Raw genomic sequence first — 18,965 nt, forward strand, 5'->3', positions numbered from 1 at the left:
TAAGCAGTAGTAACGCGTTGTTAATACGCTCTTTTTCTTCTTCTCTGTGATTCCATGTGTTCATCATGGCCGCGCTGTACAATTCGGCATGCTTGTAAACGCTGACCAATTTCGCGTTAAAATTGCATTATTTCAGACACGCAACACCTTCAGATTACATCCGACTTGAAGACAAGCTACGAAGCAAAGATGAAGGTTAAATCGAAGTCTGTTTACCATAGATCTGAGAACACCTACAGGGTAAGACCACATTGAAAACAGAAGCAGTCTACGCACGTGTAAACCAAATCTAAACTATGTTTTTAATGTTAGATGTAATTATATGCAATCGAATGCACTGTCATTTGTCAATTATATCCTTAGCAAGAACAACTGGGTCACAAAACTAATGCAGGAGACATTGTGCTTTGTTTCCACACTTTTAAACCCAAGGATTAAGATTTTAGAGGTCTAACTCCTCTCATTTCATTTTCGGAACCGCTTTATCCTCACTAGGGTGGAGGGGGTGCTGGAGCCTATCCCAGCTGACTTCGGGCCAGAGGCGAGGGACACCCTGAATTGGTGGCCAGCCAATTGCAGGGCACAAGGAGACAAACAACCATTCACACTCACACTCATACCGAGGGGCAATTTAGAGAGTCCAATCAGCCTAGCATGCATGTCTTTTGGAATGTGGAAGGAAACCGGAGTATCCGGAGAAAACCCACGTAGGCGCGGGGAGAACATGCAAACTCCACACAGGTGGGCCGACCTGGATTTGAACCCAGTTCTCCCACTGTGAGGTCGACGCGCTAACCACACAGCCGCTCGGCCGCCCCCAGAGATCTAATTTTTATTTCTAATTTTCTAAACCTTTACCTTTCTTGCAGTTTCTCACTTTTTCTGAGAGACTTTCAAATGTCAACATTAACGTCATCCACCGAATTGACCGAACTGGATCTTATGAAGAGGTATGTTGTTCCAGGCGCCCAACATTTCTCTTGAGCATATATCTGATACTGTTTGTGTTTTATTTTGTTTGTTGTTTTTAATTTAGGATGTTGAAACCTATTTTTATGAAGGCCTGATGAAATGGAGAGACCTCAACTTGACGGAAAACTTCAGTATGGCCAAAGCCGCAAACATCCCGCCGTTTTCTTTTACATTTAGCACTAACTTGCCATCTTTTTTACTTCTTTTTCTTAAGCTACATTTGTGAAGGAGGTCTCTCACAAGTGTCAGTCGTTTAACATGTTAGTTTTCCATCAAAAGTCCATCGTGGAGAGTCTGAAAACCTACTTGACCAGTGATAGCAGTTTGGCTTACCAACCCCTTCTGGAGTAAAATAATTAATTTTTATTATTTTTTTTATGACTGAGTGGCAGCTTCTTTTTTTCCTTGAGAAACTTAACCCACTAAATATTTAATTTCCAGCCTGGTGGTGCAGTTAGCCCGAGACCTGCAGACGGATTTCTACCCTCACTTCTCGGACTTTTTCACGCTAATCACCTCCATGCTGGACACCAAGGACACAGAGGTTCTGGAATGGGCTTTCACGTGCCTTTCGTACCTGTACAAGTATCTGTGGCGACTCATGGTGAAAGACATGGACAACATCTACAGGTGCATTTTGCATTATGGTTAAAAAAGCGTTACTATCCCTGGAATTTAATATATCCCTTCCGACCTGCCAGATTGTACAGCACACTTTTGGAGCACAAAAGGGAACACATCCGAAGGTTTTCCGCAGAAAGCTTTGCCTTTTTGATGAGAAAGGTAAATGACGTGATATTTTCAGTGGCCTTGGAACATTTTTGATTTATACTCAAGTGTTTGAACCATGTATCAGGTCCCGGATCTGGACGCTTTGCTGTCGCTTGTATTTTCCGACCTGCAAGACCACCCCGACAAGGCAGAAGGAATTGGACAGCTGATTTTTGAGATGTGCAAAGGCGTCAGGCACATGTTTCACTCATGTGCTGCTACTGTAGGAATCAAAATTTATTTCTTTTACGGTTTTATCTTATTACCATATGTCTAAAACACGTCTCTTTCTAGGCGCTTCCTACAGCTTTGCGGAAAATTGGACCTATAACCAACACTGTATCCATTTTGCCATTCAACCTGGTGCGGGATGCGTTAGATCACACAGCCCAGGCTGCGAGCAGTCATGTGGAAAAAGAACACTTCTCGGTTTTTTGGGAGTCCATATTGGTAAAAAAAAAAAAGTCGCGTAGTTGTCCAAGATGGCTCTAACTTGAAAATAATACAACTCATTGAATGTGTTCTGCATCACAGGCTAGTGTGATGGAGATTTTTACTATTCTGGAGTCCAAAGAAAAAGAAGATGATCTTGCAGGGGAGCAGCTTGAAAGGCTCTTGTTTGTCCTCCACACTTTGGTTTCCTACAAAGACGGCATGAAAATCACAAAGCCGGAGACTGTCTGTCAGGTAAGAAGAAAAGCACTAGTTTTTAGTAGTTCCAAATTGTCACAGTGTTGTTGTTTTTGTTTTGTTTTTATCTTGTAGACCGTGTTAAGCCTCATTCAAAGTTTGATGCTTCCCAACTCCTGTTCGCGGTTGCTCCTTCAAATCGTCTCCTCTTTGCTCCTCGGAGAGAATGTCAAACTTCCTCACGCTCTCAGCCAAGAAATAGTCCATAAGGTGCGTCTGCTAGTTTATTTGACTTTCTGAATGCTGTTCAAGTTTACAAATTCTCCTCCCCCTGCAGGTATTTAGCAGCTCAGTGGGACAAGATCTCATCCTTGAGTTTACCAAAGAGATGTTCACAATGAAGCAGTTTGAGCACGTGAGCACACCTTTTTTTAAAAAATGTCTTTTGACTGTCTAGCATCAACTCCTCTCTATTTTATTCTCTAGCTCTTCTTACCGACCCTCCTTCGCTTCACCGCCGGCATGTTGACATGCGGTGACACCGTGTCCCGCCACTCCGCCTTGGAGATTCTTGTCAACCTCATCCTCGCTAAAGCCCCACCGCCGACGGATGGCGCTATGGCCTTAGAAACCTACCCGCTGCTCTTTACTGGACAGACCACTGGGTAAGCTGCACGAAAGCTAAAAACAGCTTGTAACTCCAAAAGTTGTAATGCGAGTTAGCACAGTTTTTTTTATTTTTTTATTCTATGTTCCTTCTAAGTGTTTTCAGTAATAAAGGAGAACCGGAAGAAAGAGCAGTGCCGGAGATTGTTCTGTCTCTTATCGCAATTCCTGAGCAGCAGAACGGGGCCATCGCAGATTTATCGCTTCCTTGGAGTGCATTGATGCTGCTACCACACCTCAGGTAATGCATCAGACACAAAGAGACCAACTAGAAAGCGCTAAAAAAAGCATTAAAACATTTTCTGTTTTGTTTTGCAGGCCTCATATTCCCGCTGACGTCATCCCCCTTGTGACATCCTTTTTAAATCATCTACTATGTGAAATTGAAATGGAAAAAATGGGAAAAGGTTATTTTTTTGGTGGTAGTCGTAGCGAGTTACACGTGTCAAAACGTGCACTAACTTTTTGTGTTTCTTCCGACGCAGCCGGCCTGTTTGTGGCCACACAAGCCCTAAGCTGCCTCCTCACGTTGGACGGTTCTGCCCAGCTGTATGCCCTAGTCCCTGTAGACAAAATCACCACTATTTTAAGGTATTTCTGAACCCAGAAAAAGTCTGGAAAATGACACAGAAATGACCAGTCTCTCTCTTTTCTCATTATGTTCTTCTAGGAAATTCCCTACAGATTTATCAGCCCTACTTTTAGCAGACCTCTACTACTCGTGCCTGTCCTTAAATGGCGCTACAGAGCACTTATCACATGATGCGCTTGTGGATATTTACCAAAACCTGCACGGAAACTTGTCTTCCAACATATCCAAGGTGCATTGTCAGCCTTTTATTGTGTGATTCCATCCAAACGGGCTTTTACGATCACGACTTGACTTTTACTTATTTAGATGCGCCTGCTGACCCTGAGAATCCTTTCACTCTTTGAAGCAAAACTTCCTTTGCCGGAGAAGGTACAATTGGTCGACTAGATTTGTAAATATACAATCAAAGTGGTTTAAGAGTCGCTTTTTGTCCTAGTCCGACGAGAGCGTGGAGACGCAGGCTGTTTTTGCGGTGTGCCTGCAAGCCGAGTTAGTGCCCGCCACTGTTCAGGACTACAGAGAAAAGTTGCTGCATTTGCGTAAGCTACGCCACGACCTGGTGCAGAATTGCTTGCCGCAGGGCCCGCACGGCACCTTCCAGCAGGTATAGAAGAAATGATCATAAATTGGTGTTGAAATGATCAAAATCCACTTAGAAAAGGTTTCTTCTCACTTTGAATTATTTCCAGGTGGCGCTACGTTACCTCCTAGCAATGCTGTTTGTCAACTTTAAGCTGCTTTGGGATGTTGTCATCGAACTACTTGGGTTAGTAAAATTATTAAAAGTAGGAGAATAGCACTTGCGGGGGAAAAAATCCACACTGAGTGTCTATCCTGTGCAGGAGCCACGCAAAGGAGATGGACAACAAAGAATTCTGGCTGGTGTATTATGAGCATCTGGAGAAGGTGGCAGAGATAGGTGTGTTTCAGGAATTTGATGCTTTACCAAGACTGTTGCCAAGTCCAGATCAATAATATTTATGAATGTCATAGAAAATGTGCTACACAAAGACGGCGACGACGATCGCGATGAATCACAAAACATGGACTTGCAAGTCGAGCCAGGTTGCGACGTCACCGAAAGCGGCGACGTCGGGGCGCTCTTTCTAAATCAGCTCAAGGCAACGTCGGATCTCGCCGAAAGGACGGACTTCTCCACCTTTCGTAGGCTGATGTGGCAGGCCATGGCCCGGTTTCCAGATAGAGTTGAGCCCCGTAGTCGAGAACTCAGCCCGCTGCTTCTAAGGTTCATCCGGTGAGTGTCTATCGTGCTGTTGTTGTTCAACTCGACCACCAATGGACTCACTTTTTGACATCTCGTTCCCAGGAATGAATTTTACCCAGCAGACCTGAGGGTAGCTCCAACTCAAGACTTGAGGAAAAAGAATGACACGGTTGAAGATGAAGAGCTGGAGGAAGCGGAAGAGGAGAGCAAACGGCAGATAAAGGGACCATCACGGAGAGTGGCAGGAAAGTACGTGATAATACCTTTTGTCCTGTACTTGAGAAATTCAAACACAGCTTTTCACTTGTTTGTCCCTGGTAGACGTCTTGTATCACCGTCAATGCAGCCAATGAGTCAAATGCAGAAAATAATGTTAGGAATTCATTATATGCAGTACATAACTAAATTTTGACATACTTTTTTCCATTTCTGATACAAAATCCTATTGTGAACACTACCTTTATTATCATTTAATGTATTGTGTTTTAGTGCACCTTAATGTAACATACTTTATAATTGTACTTGTTTTTCTCCAAAACAAATTCTGCAAGGGAACCTATCGCTCAAGTTTTTATACATTTAACAACTTCCCCACTACATTTTCTTCAACAAAAAAAAAAAACAAACCTCATCAAACATTTATTGTTTTTGTTTTTTTCCAGGCAACTCATTGCTCACTTGAACGTTTTCGCCAAATTCGCCAACCCTCGCTCGCTCTACCTGGAGAGCAACCTGAGAGAGCTTTACAACCAAGTAATCCTAAAAATCATCCTAATTGGTCTTTCTGCTGTTTTTTTTTACATTCTGATCCTTCTCTTTGGCTTCTCAGCTCCTCTGCCATCACGACCCGCAAATCCAACAAGTGGCTCTCCAGTGTATTCTTACATACAAGGACCCGTACATAATCCCGTACAAGTAAGCAGTCTGAAAATTCTTCTTAAGGCATCTTTCTTCCCTTCAATGGAGCTCTTTGTGAGCATTTTCTAAAGGAACACAAGGAATGTTGATTCATAGTCGTAGAAGGTTTAAATTACAAATTGCCTTAGTGATTTAAATGGCTGTTTATGAATCATATCGGGCATCTGTGGGACAGAGATAACATTGCTGTTTTTCTCAGGGAGAATCTGGAGAAGCTGTTAGATGACAAGCATTTCAAAGAAGAAATTGTCCATTTTAACATCTCGGAGGAAACGGGAGTTGTGGATGCGTCGCACAGAGAAAAACTTATTCCATTAATCATGAGGTGTCCATTTAAAAAAAAACATTTGACAGCTTTTGTGGTGAAATATGACAACAAAAACCGTCATTTCTTTATATTTTTTTCTTTTTCGTCACAAAAGGATACTTTTTGGCCGGATGCGCAGTAAAGGCAACAGTCGCTTCCAGAGCAAGTCCAGCGCCTCAACGCGTTCTTCCATTATTTTGCGTTTCCTGGCTGGGTGTCAGGAGGCGGAGCTTGGAATATTCATCGATTTGCTGCTGGAGCCTGTTTGCCACCACAGCAACGGTGAGTAAGCTTGAAAATTCCAAAACCTTGCGTTAAGAGGATTCGAGTGTACTACATTTGTTTGATTTCGTCTTTCTCTGCGCTTCAGGTTCCTGTCGGGAAGCGGTGGGGCGAGCTATCGTCGAAACGAACGCGGGCGCCGTGCTGCCGCTCGGGCGCCAGCATAGTCTTTTGAACACCATGAATGTGCTTTTCCAAAAACTTGGCCATCTTATTGAAGCCTACCTGCCCAAAGTGCTGCAGATTCTGCTCTGCGTCACCGCGTCTGCGTCCACTCTGCTTGATATCAGGGAACAGGTCTGCTATACGTTCTCCTGTTTTGATTTATTCCCCACCATTGACTCGACTGTAATTCAACTTTCCATCTACAGCTGCGCCGCGGTTGCATCAATCCTCTAAAGAACCTGAGGCGTCTTGGGATCCTGGCAATCCAGGATTTTTTTCAGAACTTTGAAAACTTGGCCTTTAGCCCTGATCAGCTAGATGGTGTTTTTATGGCAGTTGTGTGGCCTCAGGTGTGTATTGCAAGCATAGCTCGCTTCTTAATGAGTAGACTTACACATGGGTTTATTTTGTTTAGCTGCAACGTCTTCCAACTGAGAGTCCGTACTCACCAACTCCACTACTGAAGCTCATCCACGTGTGGTGCAAAAATGCCAGGTTGTTGTCAATTCTATCCTTGTTTTTCAATCTACATACTCTTGTTTCTGAAATGACTTTTGTCATGCTGCACCCCAGGTACTTCCCCATTTTGTCTAAGCAGCGAGCAGACCACCCCGAGTGTGATATTCTCCAGAATGTCTTCGCCCTCCTCTCCACTCAAAACATCTCACCCTCCACCACCACCATGATCATGGACATGGCCGAGTCCCTGGTAACCACGCAGGATTTTGTCGCCACGGAGACGGAGGCAGAGTTAATCGTGGGCGGCAGTATTTTCCCACAGCCCGCGGAAAGTGCGCTTGAAGCAGGTTAGAGGACTCTCCAGCCATCTGTTTTTACAGAAAATAATCGGTGCCCGATATTGACTTTGAAAAACAACATGTCCACATTTTTTGTCAGACTCATTAACACAAGGATCCAGGCTTTTGCTTCCCCACATCACTACTTTGCTGCACTATCTCACCTCCATTGTGAGCAACACCCACAGGCTGAAGAAGAAGAAATTTCGCCAGCAGGTGTCCAAGGAGCTAAACATCCTTTCCAAGCAAGTTATTGCCTTGTCCTTCATTTACACTTTCTTGCATAGCATTTAAGATATTCTTTTTTCTTTTTTTTTTAAATCTACCAGAATCAGTTGTTTTGTGAGTGACAAAGTGCAGAGTTCCACACTCATCAAGCTGTTACTGCCTTACTTGCTGAAAGGCAAAAACACTCAGGTAAACATTTTTTAAGGTCATTGAACTTAAATAAAAAAAATTAAAAAACACTGGTTAATAACCTTTTTTTCCTCTATTTACAGGAGACAGAACTGAGCATTCTGGCCACCGTGCAGAATTTGCTCCAACAATGTGTGCAGCCCTCGGCTTTCCTGCAGACGATAAGCAAACTATTCGGCATTATAAACAAGAAGCTGCCTAGGCAGGCCCTCATAAGTGTTTTTCAGGTGCATAGCCTCATAAATCGAATTAGAGAGTCTCTTTGGCCATTAGGTATCCCTAAACAAGCAAACTAGAGGTTTGATAAATCGCCACACCTCACAAACATTTAAAAAAACAGTGAATATAGTAAATGTTTTTAAAAGCAGCTCCATTTCATGCCGTTTTTGACAGGTCCTTTTAACACAAACGCTGCTTTTTCTGTCATTTTAGACTCTGTCGGACTTGGATCCTTCCCTCACGTACATTACCGACATTGCCACTAAGGTAGTAGCTCTTTGATATATCAACATCATCCAAGATTATTGTAATTTATAACCTTGCTTTCCCAGCTCAACGCCTTAGACAGTCGCCACCTGGACGAGATCCACTTCGACGTGCGCCTGACAGCTTTCCAGGACGCCACCAGGCACGTGAAGGAAATGGAGTCCCTGGAACGCGACTTCATAGGAATACTCATCCACAACTGCTTCCATACTTACGAGGTGACGCCGCTGTGTAGCTATTTCACCTCATAGGTTGCCAGTGAAGCCGACAGACGTCCGATGCATTTGAAGTGGGCGTATCCCATTTCAAATGAATTGGATCCTCAAGATACCCGTTAAAATCGATCAGATGTCTACTAGTAAAAACTCATTTAAATACGTTCATGTTTATGATCTTTCTAACGTAGTTACGTTTGTGCTATTCTTAATCCCTACAGATTGGCGACATGTCGTTAAACGACAACGCCACCTTGTGTCTGGCAGCAATAATCCACCAGCTGGCTGTGCTGGACACTGGAGAGAAGTTCTACAACGAGGTCATCCAACGCACCATCTTGGTTGCTGTATACAAAGGGCTTCGAAGCAACAAGGAGGTATTGTCATATTTACGATCAAGAGTGAATGCAACTTCGGGTTTTTATAAAAGGCTTTGGTTTATCCTTGTTAGAGCATGCGACACGAATACACCAACGTACTCGCCTGCCTGGTGAAGGTCTTCCCCTTAAAGAAAGAATTCCGAGACTTGGTGCAACTCACCGATTACAACGACCCCGAGTCCGACTTTTTCGAGCACATGAAACACATTCAGGTGCGGCAGTTTTGCTTTTTACCTCCCACGGCCACCGCTTTCCATACGAATGACTACTCAGTCGGCGTGCTTCTATTTAGATCCACCGCCGAGGACGAGGTCTCAGGAAGTTAGCCAAACAGCTAAACGAGGGCACCGTGGTGATGTCGCCGCGTTCGCTGCAGCATTACATCATGCCGTACCCCTTGACGGCCCTGATGGATAAGATATTGCTGAAGGTGACGCTTGTGTTTCTGCTCTCAAGTTAGATTTTACAATGCCTTATTTACATTTTTCCCCATCGCAGCACGAGAGCATGACGACGGCGTGCGTGGACATTGTGGGCGCCGTGTGTCTCCGCCTGACCTGGTCCAAGTATCTTTTCTACCTCAAGCAATTTATTCACATCCTCCAGACCTCGCAGGCTGAACAGAAGCTAGCTGTGAGGTAAACAGAAATGAGGCCAAATTAATTAGCATTCCGATGAACATCTTATTTGGTTATTTCACCACCTTCAGTTTGCTGGTGAAAGTTCTAGAGGCATTCCATTTTGATCATGAGACCCTCACCAAAGAGATGGACGCGGCTAAAGCTAGAGAAGGTAAAATATTTTAGAAAGTATACAGTCAAAATGGCCACATTTAAGACGATTAAAAGTGTTTTATTTAGTTTTAAGGGTGTTTTTGGTCACACTTGAATCAACGTTGTATCAAAATTGACCATTTCATTTTCGTAAAGCTGCGAGAAGAGCGATGGATGTGGAAAAAGAAGCGTCAGCTGAAGAATCAGAATCAGAAGCTGACCACGACAAGGAGGCCATGGAGATCGAAAGCGAGCTTCCTGCAAAATCGGAAAGGTCCGATAAAAAAGACAAGAGAGCCAAAAAAACACCCGCTGCCAAGACTGTCCCGGTTTCCTCCGGGTTACCACAAAGCAAAGAAGAGCTAGAGTTGCTCATCAGCACCATCCAGGAGAGCGTCACTGGCAACGTTTTGCCTCGTCTTCATAAGTGCCTCAATGCTAAGGTGGGGTTTTGAAGCACATGCATGAAACACCCAACAGGCATTAAAAAGTATGCTTTTGAAGGTGAAACGCGATGACGAGCACAAAGCTGTGAAATCAAAGGAAGTCAAAGAAGAAGAAGTAGCGCGCATACCCATAGCCTTCGCCATGGTCAAACTCATGCAGACCCTTCCACCCAACGTCCTGGAGGAAAATCTGCCTGGGTACGACAACCGTTTTGTGCTTTTTGTTTCACCTTTAAAAAAAATGGCACTACCTTCTTTCCAGGATCTTGATTAAAGTGTGCATTATACTGAGGAACCGATTCCAAGAGGTCCGCGACGTCGCAAGGGGAACGCTGGTGAAGATTATGGAAACGCTGGGCTGCCGTTACCTGCAGTACCTACTCAAGGAAATGCAGGGTGTACTGGTCAAAGGCTATCAGGTAGAAGTTATTTCAAGCAAGTAAGACATCAGGTTTGGTCCACCAAGCATCACGTACTTTTTGTATTTGTCATGCAGATCCACGTCCTGACATTTACAGTCTACCAGCTGCTCTCGGCTCTCAGCTCTACTTTAAAAAGCGGTGACCTCGACCCGTGCATGGGCATGCTCATCGATGTAAAAAAAAAGCCCCATTTGTTTCATTTTGCATTTTTGGATGTACTTTTCTAAGTTCCCATTCCTTTCAGATTTTCAACAATGAGCTGTTTGGCGCCATCGCCGAGGAGAAGGCGGTGAAGGGCATCGTGTCGAAATTGATGGAGGCACGGCATAGCAAGAGTATGGATTCCTATCTGTTCTTGGCTCAGTTCTGCAGCAAGGAAAGCATTACACAGTTAGTTCTGCCGTTGAAAGAGGTGAGAAGAGTCCAGCCAAATGCTATTTTGTGCCATATAAATCTTTTTATGCATAATAAAATGTTCCTTCCTTTCAGATTCTTGAGAACTCCTCAAGCCTTAAAGTGTGCAACCGAGTTGCTGCTATTCTGAGGCGACTTGTTATGGGTTTGCTGGTTAACACGGGAATTAGCTCGACTGATATTCTGCTGTTGAGTCATGGTCTCATCAGTCAGAGCTTGCCTCTGCTTACTAAAAATGACAGGTATGCATGAAAGTGCCTGACGTCTCTACGTCTGTATTCATTTTTTTATTTATATTAAACCACACGTTTGCAGGGACAACGCTGTAGCACAACCACCGCCGGACCCTCGACTGCCCCCTCCAAGCTGCCTTCTCCTACCACCAATTCCCAAGAGGGGTGGCGTTAAAGCTCGGGTTAGCAGAAGAACCAACATGCATATCCTGGTGGATGCAGGTCTTAAGGTAGGGTTCCTACTCCTAATACTGCGCTGTAAGGGTTCGATTAGCTTTCCTAATCGATTATCTTCTGCAGCTCCTCCATTTGAGTCTGAAGAAAGGCAAGGTGACGTCATCTGAAGAGTCGGTGCTCGAGATGTTGGACCCTTTTGTGGTCCTCCTACTTGAATGTCTCACCTCCATGCATGTCAAGGTGAGACAATCTGATAAAAAAAACTCCTAGAATTTGCTCTAATTCTCTTCATCTCCCCTCTTAGGTGATCACAGAAGCTCTGTTGGCATTCACGTGGGTTCTGAAATTCCCTCTACCAAGTGTACAGAAGAACATCATCAACCTGACCCAGCAGCTCTTCGTCCTGCTAAAGGATTACTCCAAGGCTGGAGCAGCCCGTGGCGAGAACTACCACTTAGTTCAGAATTGCTTCAAGGTTGGAAATTGATTTTTGTTTTGTTTGGATTGGTATTATCAAAATATATCTTGAAAAATAAATTGGATTGAAAGTTTTTTTAAAAAGTCACTATCAGTAACATCGCTAGTTATCATCGTTCTTTTTTCCTCCCTCGCAGACCATCACTATACTTGTGAAAAGTGTAAAGAACAGCAAAATATCTGAGATCCAGCTACAGGTGTTGCTGGGATACGCCGAGGAGGACATTTACGACCAGTCTCGACAAGCCACTGCGTTCGGCCTCCTAAAGGTCTGTGTTCAAGTCAAGCGAATGAACGGTGAGTTCATTCCTGAAACGATTTCACCACCTTGTTGCAGGCAATTCTCTCTCGGAAGCTCATCGTTCCTGAGATGAAGCCGCTGATGGAGAAAGTAGCCAATCTGTCAATCAATGGGAGGAACTCCATGATCCGAGTTCATTGTCGACAGGTGTCCCTCAAAACAAAAAAAAGAACATTGCTATCTCGCCTTGATTTTTATTAACGCTTGTGTTTATCCCAGATCTATTTAAAGTACCTGCTGGACTATCCTCTGGGGAAGAAGCTGCAGCACCACTTGGACTTTATTGTCGCACAGCTAACATATGAACACGATACAGGCAGGGAGGCTGCCTTGGAGATGCTTGACTACATCTTCCATACTTTCCCTCAGGTATTGATTCATGCGTGTTACCTTCTGTTCACTTCTTCACAATGTTTTTATTCTCCTTTCAGGATATTCTGGTAAAGTACAGCAAGCTCTTCTTCGCCCCACTGGCGTTAGTCGTGGTCAACGACGACTCGGCGCGCTGTAAGAAAATGGCCGCCATGGCCATAAAAGAGCTCCTGGCCAAGCTGGACGTCAACGAAAAGAACTCTCTGTTTTCTGTAGTTAGCCTTTGGTTGACAGAGGAGAAGGTCGTGGCATTTTGATTTTTGTTTTGCGTTTTCAAATTTCAGGTTGTAATTTAGCCGTCTGTCACGCAGGTGAGCCTGAGGCGTCTCGGCGCTCAGTTGTGCGGTTTCTTTGTAGAAGTGGAGGAGGAGAACTTTATGAGACGACTTGAAAATATTTTGCCCCTTTTGGAGAAGGAGCTCAACCCGAACAATTACGAAGACGTAAGGCTTTTGTGGAATTACGTTTTTAAACGTCAAGCTAAAAAACTATGTTGTGTCTCGTCATCACAGATTGAAGCAGAAGATGACGAACGGGCAGCCGACAGACTGTTGTTCACTTACCTCACTCTCATCACCAAATTAATCCAACACTGCAGACTACTGGAACTCATGAAACCCCGTGACACTCTGGCGCAAATTTGGGGTGAAAACAATCACTTTCGGTCGCCGACAACACATGAATGGCGTTAATCCGTTGTCGCCTTTAGGCCACATTGAGGAGCACCTACGCTACCCTCACTGCTGGGTGTGGCTGACTGCGTCACAGCTGTTCGGACAGCTTTTCTCAGCCCACCAGGCGGATGAGCTTGTGGCGGTTTGGAGAGGAAAGAAAGGCAGGGAATCGCTGCCGCAAGTGGCCACGGCTTTTATTACCAGCGATTTGGACAAAAAGGTCATAAAGTTTGAGCCCACCAAGTGCATAGTCCTAAAAGTCGTAACGTTCTCTCGTAATGTTCTCGCCCGCAGATGAGAGAGCTGGCCTTATCTTTCTGCCATCAGCTCCAGTCCAAATTCTTGGACACAGCGTCTGGCGATCAGGTGATCAAAAATCTCCTATTTGTGGGGAAGGTGATTTACCTCCTTTCCCCCGAGTCGGAGGTTGCTGCCCCAGATGAGGAGACGCAGGAAGACGAGGAGCAGAATGGAGTTGAGGAGGAAAAAGAGGACGATGATAAACCTCCATCTTTACTGTGGCTGATAAAGAAGCTGTCACTGATGGCTAAAAGGGAGGCGGCAAATAGCCCTAAAATTCCTCTGAAGGTATGAATATAGCTTTTCTTTGGCTTGTTAGCAGGGTTGCCAGAAAATATTTTTTTGTGGTAAAAATAGCGGAAATACGATTTTTACAGCCGAGATCTTCGAGAGAGAAAAAAGTCAACATCTTGAAATAATTAACTCATTAGCTGTCATTGACAACTATAGACGTCCAATCCATTTTAACGAGTATTTTAACATTTTAACAGCGAATGAACATTGTGCCAAACTATTTCATACAATGAGTTTTCAACCTTCCCATCCGTTACTTCCAGAGAACTTGTGTTTTTAAATTTCTCGGCGCCATGGCAATGGACCTCGGCAAGGAGCGACTCGGCCCCTATTTGACCACCATCATCGCTCCTCTATACAGAGAACTGGACAGTACTTACGCAGAGCAAGGTAGACCACAAATGACCTCAATCCATGAAGAGAAGGCTCATTTTCAGTTCTCTTCCTCAGATCCAACTCTGAAGAACCTCGCTCAGGAGTTAATAGACTTAATGAAGAAACAAGTAGGTTCGGAAAAGTTCTCTCTAGCCTTCTCAGCGGTACAGAAGCAGTTCGCAACAAGGCGGGCCGCACGCAAGCGTCACCGAGCCACGCAGGTCCGTGAATCGTAAATGTACTTGGTTTGAAAAGAGGAAATTCACTGTAATTGTTTTCCAGGCGGTGACCAACCCCGACATTGCCGCTAAGAAGAAACTAAAGAAGCACCTCAATAAAATTGAGGCCAAAAAACGCAAGATCGAGTTTCTACGCCCAGGATATAAAGCTAAGAAACACCGCAGCCACGCACTCAAAGACTTGGCCATGGTGCAATGAGTGGGTCAAGGACCTCTTTATGTTAATAATCAAGAAATAACTCGTTAGCTGCCATTGAGATATTTATCACTACCATTCAATGGTAGCCACTGAGGTAAAAGACAGAATTATCTTAACGGCTCAAGATTTTTGCTGATATTTTTGTTTGTATAGCATTTTAGCATTTTTTTAACCCTAAGAGAAGAAATCTTCCAACACAAAATGTACAACCGCCAAAATTCTTTATTAAATCATTTCCACTGTACAAGCAGATATAAATATGCAACCATACAACTTCTAGCAAATTGCGTTCCACAAATTCTCCACTCTGCAAATGAATGGGGGTGGAAATTAGCTGATACAATTCCAATGATTTTTAGTGCAGGGAGGAAATGATTTGATTTATTCAGGTACAAAAACAGACTGGAATAACACTTGGTGGCCTAATGTGTCAAGAATTGGCTATGGGACTGCAATGTAGGCATTTCTTGCTCATTTACATGCAACTCTTTCTGGGTGAAGGAGTGAACAAGCCAACAAAGGCACCCAGGTTGAATGTCATACGAGGTTACTTTATTTTATTTCAAAGTAGTAACCCTGTCCATTAGAGTAGAAACGAGGCCTCTGCTTTTCAGTCCCAGGTTTGGCCGGAATAGATGGAGAGCGAGGTCAGTCACAAGGCTTCGTATTTACAAAAAAAGAAGAGTTTTTCTTCTTTTACTGTCGACTCTTAAGTGAATCCACCAGCCTGCAGAGAGAAAAAAAAAACATGAATGCTTCTAGTCTGGCTTTCTTATACTACAACAACAAGTACCACTCCATTGCTTCATCCAAGCCAGTCCCTTTGGTCGCTGAGGTCTTGAAGATCTGCCACTTCCTGTCTTTGAGAGCTGGTAGCCCCAGCGCGTTGGCCACCTCAGCCGGCGTCATAGCTTGGTCCATGTCCTGCTTGTTTGCAAACACCACCAGGATAGCCTTCTTCAACTCCTCCTCCTTCACAGTTTGAATTGAAAATTTTAGACTTGCGTGCTCTGAATTTCCACACTGCTAAATGGACTTGCCTCCAACATGGCCACAAGCTCAGACTTGGAGATACCCATCCGGTCACGGTCGCTACTGTCGACCACATAGATGACGGCATCCGTGTTGGAGTAGTAGCACCGCCAGTAAGGTCTATGAAAAGACGAAGAAATAAAAACACAAATCAAAAAAAGGTGCCACGCATGATTATTAAATCAGTGCGTTATACGTACCGGATACTTGTTTGGCCTCCTAGATCCCACACTTGAAATTTCAAGTTTTTATATGTAACGGTTTCCACATTAAAGCCAATTGCTGCACAAAGTGACAAGATAGCATTAATTTAGTCATGAAGTAAAATAGGGATTTTGGCAGTCACTATTATAATTCTCACTAGGAATTGTGGTGACAACTTCCCCAACTTGCAGCCGATACAAAATTGTAGTTTTTCCTGCACCATCCAAACCCAGGATCAAAATCCTCATCTCCCTGGTTCCAAACAGGCCTGAGAAGAGACTGGAGAAGAAGCCACCTGCAAGCACATAGGCATTTGTTTGTTTTTAATCTCAAAATGGCATCAAGCCTACTTCAACTGCTAATATCAACTTAAAATAGAAATACTGTACAAGGGAATGGAAGATCAATTTAGATCAAAACAACGTGTCAGTCAACAAGCTTTGATGAAGCTGGCTCGACTGGTTAGCCACCACTAGCTTAGCAACGGTAGCCAAGCACTATGGGCGTTTAAAACTACAAACTGCCATTATCTTGCTCAAGGATATAAAAATAAGGTGTAACTTTTGACAAAACGCGACTAGTTCATTTATATTTCACCTGTATACTCTACATCAAAACAAACTATCACAAGATTTAGCTTTAGCTAAACCCCTGTTCATAGGCGATTTAGAAGTCGACATGCAAACAAAATACAAATGATCGTACGTTTTTAGGATTTATATAATATTACCCCATTAATGTGTATAATAAATATGAATTAGATTAAACGTAAGAGAGTATTCACCCATTTTTGTTTAAGACAGCTGGATGCCTCGCAGGTTGTCTGAAAGCTTCCGTGTGATGATGTGTCTCATGGTGACGTCATCCGCCCCCTCGGGACCGTCTTTACACGTTTTAATGAACCTAAAATGTAGCATTCGGCATAAATGAAAACATTTCATTTATGTTGTGTGTTTATCACGTAACTGATTTTTAAAAATAGAAATTAAGAGAAAAACATTTTTGTCGAAAGTGCGACTGGTTGGCGAAAAGTGGGCTTTCGGTGTTTCGTTTACCAACGTTGGAGAGGATTTGTTCATTATTTTGTTAATTTTACATCCAGACATTTATCTATACCCCGAATTTTAGACAAGAATACGCGAAATACAGGTATTTTACAAAGATGATTGTTTTTTTGTATTAGTATCAAATTGTCAATTTTGGGTTGCAACAGTATGCTTGTGAACGCAACTCGCGCTGTTGCGAAGGAGTTGCCCGTTCTCGCAAGAGCATCACATGTATGATCTCTCTATCTCTCCGGGATGAATATTTCATGTGTGAATTTTCGAACAAAATGACCACATTTTCAGTCCTTCTGAACAAGTTGACCATGCGGTTGTGAGTCCTGGCTGTTCCTCCACGCATGGGTCTGGTGGTGCCAATCGCCTGAGACGTCAGTTGCATTCCCCGGCAAGACGCAGACGGGATGGGCGAGCGATCGGACCGAGCTCCTCTGCTGGACTGGGAGGAGATTCCGTCCGCGAAGAAGCCCACCGACGCGGACTCCCATGGCCGGCTCTCGAGTCCCTCCAACAGCCTCGGAACATCAGGCTCCTCCACGCCGGTGCCTGGGTGGAGCTGCGGTCCGGGGCTTTCGGACGGCTGCGGCGCCCCGCCCGCGACCTCCATCACCCAGTCGGGAGCGGACGTAACGCTGCGCCCCGGCGTGGAGAAGCTTCCCTCGGATTCAGGACCTGAGGATGTGCCGTTGGAAGACCGGATGCTGGCCTGGGAGGAGGAGAAGGACCAAATCGTGTCGGTTTTTGTGGTTGCCTTCAACACCAGAACAGGTGGGACATCAAATATGTGACACGCAACCACACGTTTGGGCTGGCACTTCATTTTGGAGCCTGAATTTTTAGTCAACTGCTTGAATACCCACTTTTCTTTACTACAACTAATCGAATCACTTGTATTTCCACTAAATGCCAATGACTGCATTGGGAGAACAAGCTGACTGCATTGGGAGAACAAGCTGTCTGCATGCATGTCTCAAACAGGTGTGGCCCTGTTTTATGACCTGGCCTTGACTTTATGGATATAAAATCGTGAGACTTCAACGCTATCTTGTCGTATTGGGGAGGCTTCTCGTGAAACTGTATCGCCAAGTTAGCTCAGTGATCCACGGGAATTCTGAATACATCAGCAGCTCGAGCAGAGGACAGCAGGGACACTTGGTGATGAGGCTTGGAGCCTTCGACCCCATTTTGACAGGGGACAGTGGGCGGAATGGGATTTTCCACCGAGTAATTGCAATCAATCTTGGCTCATTTATTTGAAGTCCAATTGTTGTCGAAAGGAAGTGAATGAGTCAGACATGCCGTGAACAACCAAAATGATCACGCTGTGTTTTCTATATGATAGGAAACATGCTAGAGTGGTGTCTGCCCAAGGATATGGACCTGGAAGGAGTGGAGTTCAAAGCTATAGCAAGCGGATCCCACAGAGTAACCACTGACTTCATGTAAGTGGCTGCCAATTTTATGAACAATTTTTCAGTGTTAATATTTGATCAATACTTCCGTCATATTTGATAACCCATGGCTTCTGCCTTGTCTGACATTTGGTAAACACATTACCTCTTGTGTAGTAGTATGGAAGACTATTTAGTATTATTAGAAAAATAATGGCTTCATTTTCTACCTCAAATCTGGGGTTAAAATTCAATGAATATACTGAAATAAGTAATAAACATAAAGATGTCATCAGTATTTTATCTTAAACAATATATAATGTGTTAACTAACAGCGATCTGAATCGCTGTATGTTCCTCTTGGCAAAAAAAATTATGCCAGTCCCCCCAAAAAAGATAAATAAATAAATAAAAAGCAGCTCAGCCATCTGTCCATGCTCACTTCCACGTTTGAAAGGCTTTATCTGCCTCTCCTTTGCGCCCCTCCCTTTCATGTCGTGCCCAGATACTTCCGGAAAGGCTCCTACTTCGGCCTGGCCTGCTTCGCCAACATGGCTGTGGAGAGCACGGCGGAGCGCGGTGCCCGCATGAAGTCGGTGGGCATCCTCTCGCCGTCCTACACTTTGCTCTACCGCTACATGAGCTTCCTGGAGCACCAAGTCAGGTAGCATAACTCATTACTTTCCCTCTTTGTTTCTTATCTTATTTTTCCACAAAATACAATTTTGAGTCGATCCTTGGCTTTCCAGTCACTCATG

The 18,965-nt window shown here is 44.1% G+C and overlaps 3 protein-coding genes across 3 annotated transcripts in view; 2 read left to right on the forward strand and 1 right to left on the reverse strand.

Moving 5' to 3' along the window:
• utp20 (UTP20 small subunit processome component) lies at nucleotides 1-14,803 on the forward strand. The gene is made up of 60 exons (XM_077594174.1): nucleotides 1-240; nucleotides 870-950; nucleotides 1,037-1,103; nucleotides 1,187-1,319; nucleotides 1,414-1,602; nucleotides 1,674-1,755; nucleotides 1,829-1,966; nucleotides 2,038-2,193; nucleotides 2,278-2,430; nucleotides 2,509-2,643; nucleotides 2,711-2,788; nucleotides 2,860-3,038; nucleotides 3,137-3,280; nucleotides 3,358-3,446; nucleotides 3,525-3,630; nucleotides 3,710-3,860; nucleotides 3,938-4,000; nucleotides 4,068-4,235; nucleotides 4,321-4,397; nucleotides 4,474-4,550; nucleotides 4,625-4,886; nucleotides 4,959-5,105; nucleotides 5,519-5,609; nucleotides 5,686-5,771; nucleotides 5,974-6,099; nucleotides 6,197-6,363; nucleotides 6,452-6,660; nucleotides 6,735-6,878; nucleotides 6,944-7,023; nucleotides 7,102-7,334; nucleotides 7,426-7,570; nucleotides 7,655-7,742; nucleotides 7,826-7,969; nucleotides 8,175-8,228; nucleotides 8,294-8,446; nucleotides 8,665-8,820; nucleotides 8,895-9,035; nucleotides 9,116-9,253; nucleotides 9,322-9,461; nucleotides 9,533-9,615; nucleotides 9,753-10,039; nucleotides 10,101-10,240; nucleotides 10,305-10,461; nucleotides 10,539-10,637; nucleotides 10,709-10,876; nucleotides 10,954-11,120; nucleotides 11,194-11,341; nucleotides 11,412-11,528; nucleotides 11,593-11,763; nucleotides 11,903-12,034; nucleotides 12,103-12,213; nucleotides 12,286-12,435; nucleotides 12,498-12,680; nucleotides 12,750-12,881; nucleotides 12,951-13,083; nucleotides 13,148-13,332; nucleotides 13,407-13,700; nucleotides 13,970-14,096; nucleotides 14,157-14,302; nucleotides 14,364-14,803. Exons 1-60 carry the CDS (start codon nucleotides 190-192, stop codon nucleotides 14,517-14,519), a joined length of 8,307 nt encoding a protein of 2,768 aa, XP_077450300.1. The 5' UTR covers nucleotides 1-189; the 3' UTR covers nucleotides 14,520-14,803.
• arl1 (ADP-ribosylation factor-like 1) lies at nucleotides 14,724-16,706 on the reverse strand. The gene is made up of 6 exons (XM_077594178.1): nucleotides 16,540-16,706; nucleotides 15,913-16,050; nucleotides 15,752-15,833; nucleotides 15,560-15,671; nucleotides 15,313-15,491; nucleotides 14,724-15,246 (listed from the first exon to the last, which is right to left on the reverse strand). The coding sequence occupies exons 1-6, from the start codon at nucleotides 16,541-16,543 to the stop codon at nucleotides 15,216-15,218; spliced, it is 546 nt and encodes a 181-aa protein (XP_077450304.1). The 5' UTR covers nucleotides 16,544-16,706; the 3' UTR covers nucleotides 14,724-15,215.
• LOC144069089 (DENN domain-containing protein 11-like) overlaps nucleotides 16,613-18,965 on the forward strand; it is a 9,346-nt gene continuing 6,993 nt past the window's right edge. Inside the window, exons 1-3 of the mRNA XM_077594176.1 lie at nucleotides 16,613-17,584; nucleotides 18,159-18,258; nucleotides 18,713-18,871. Of these exons, the coding sequence (XP_077450302.1) occupies nucleotides 17,221-17,584; nucleotides 18,159-18,258; nucleotides 18,713-18,871 (623 nt within the window). The 5' untranslated portion in view covers nucleotides 16,613-17,220. The remainder of the gene's footprint in view (nucleotides 17,585-18,158; nucleotides 18,259-18,712; nucleotides 18,872-18,965) is intronic.

The sequence above is a fragment of the Stigmatopora argus genome, chromosome 23, assembly GCF_051989625.1.
Source record: "Stigmatopora argus isolate UIUO_Sarg chromosome 23, RoL_Sarg_1.0, whole genome shotgun sequence".
In the NCBI taxonomy this organism is placed as follows: Eukaryota; Metazoa; Chordata; class Actinopteri; order Syngnathiformes; family Syngnathidae; genus Stigmatopora; species Stigmatopora argus.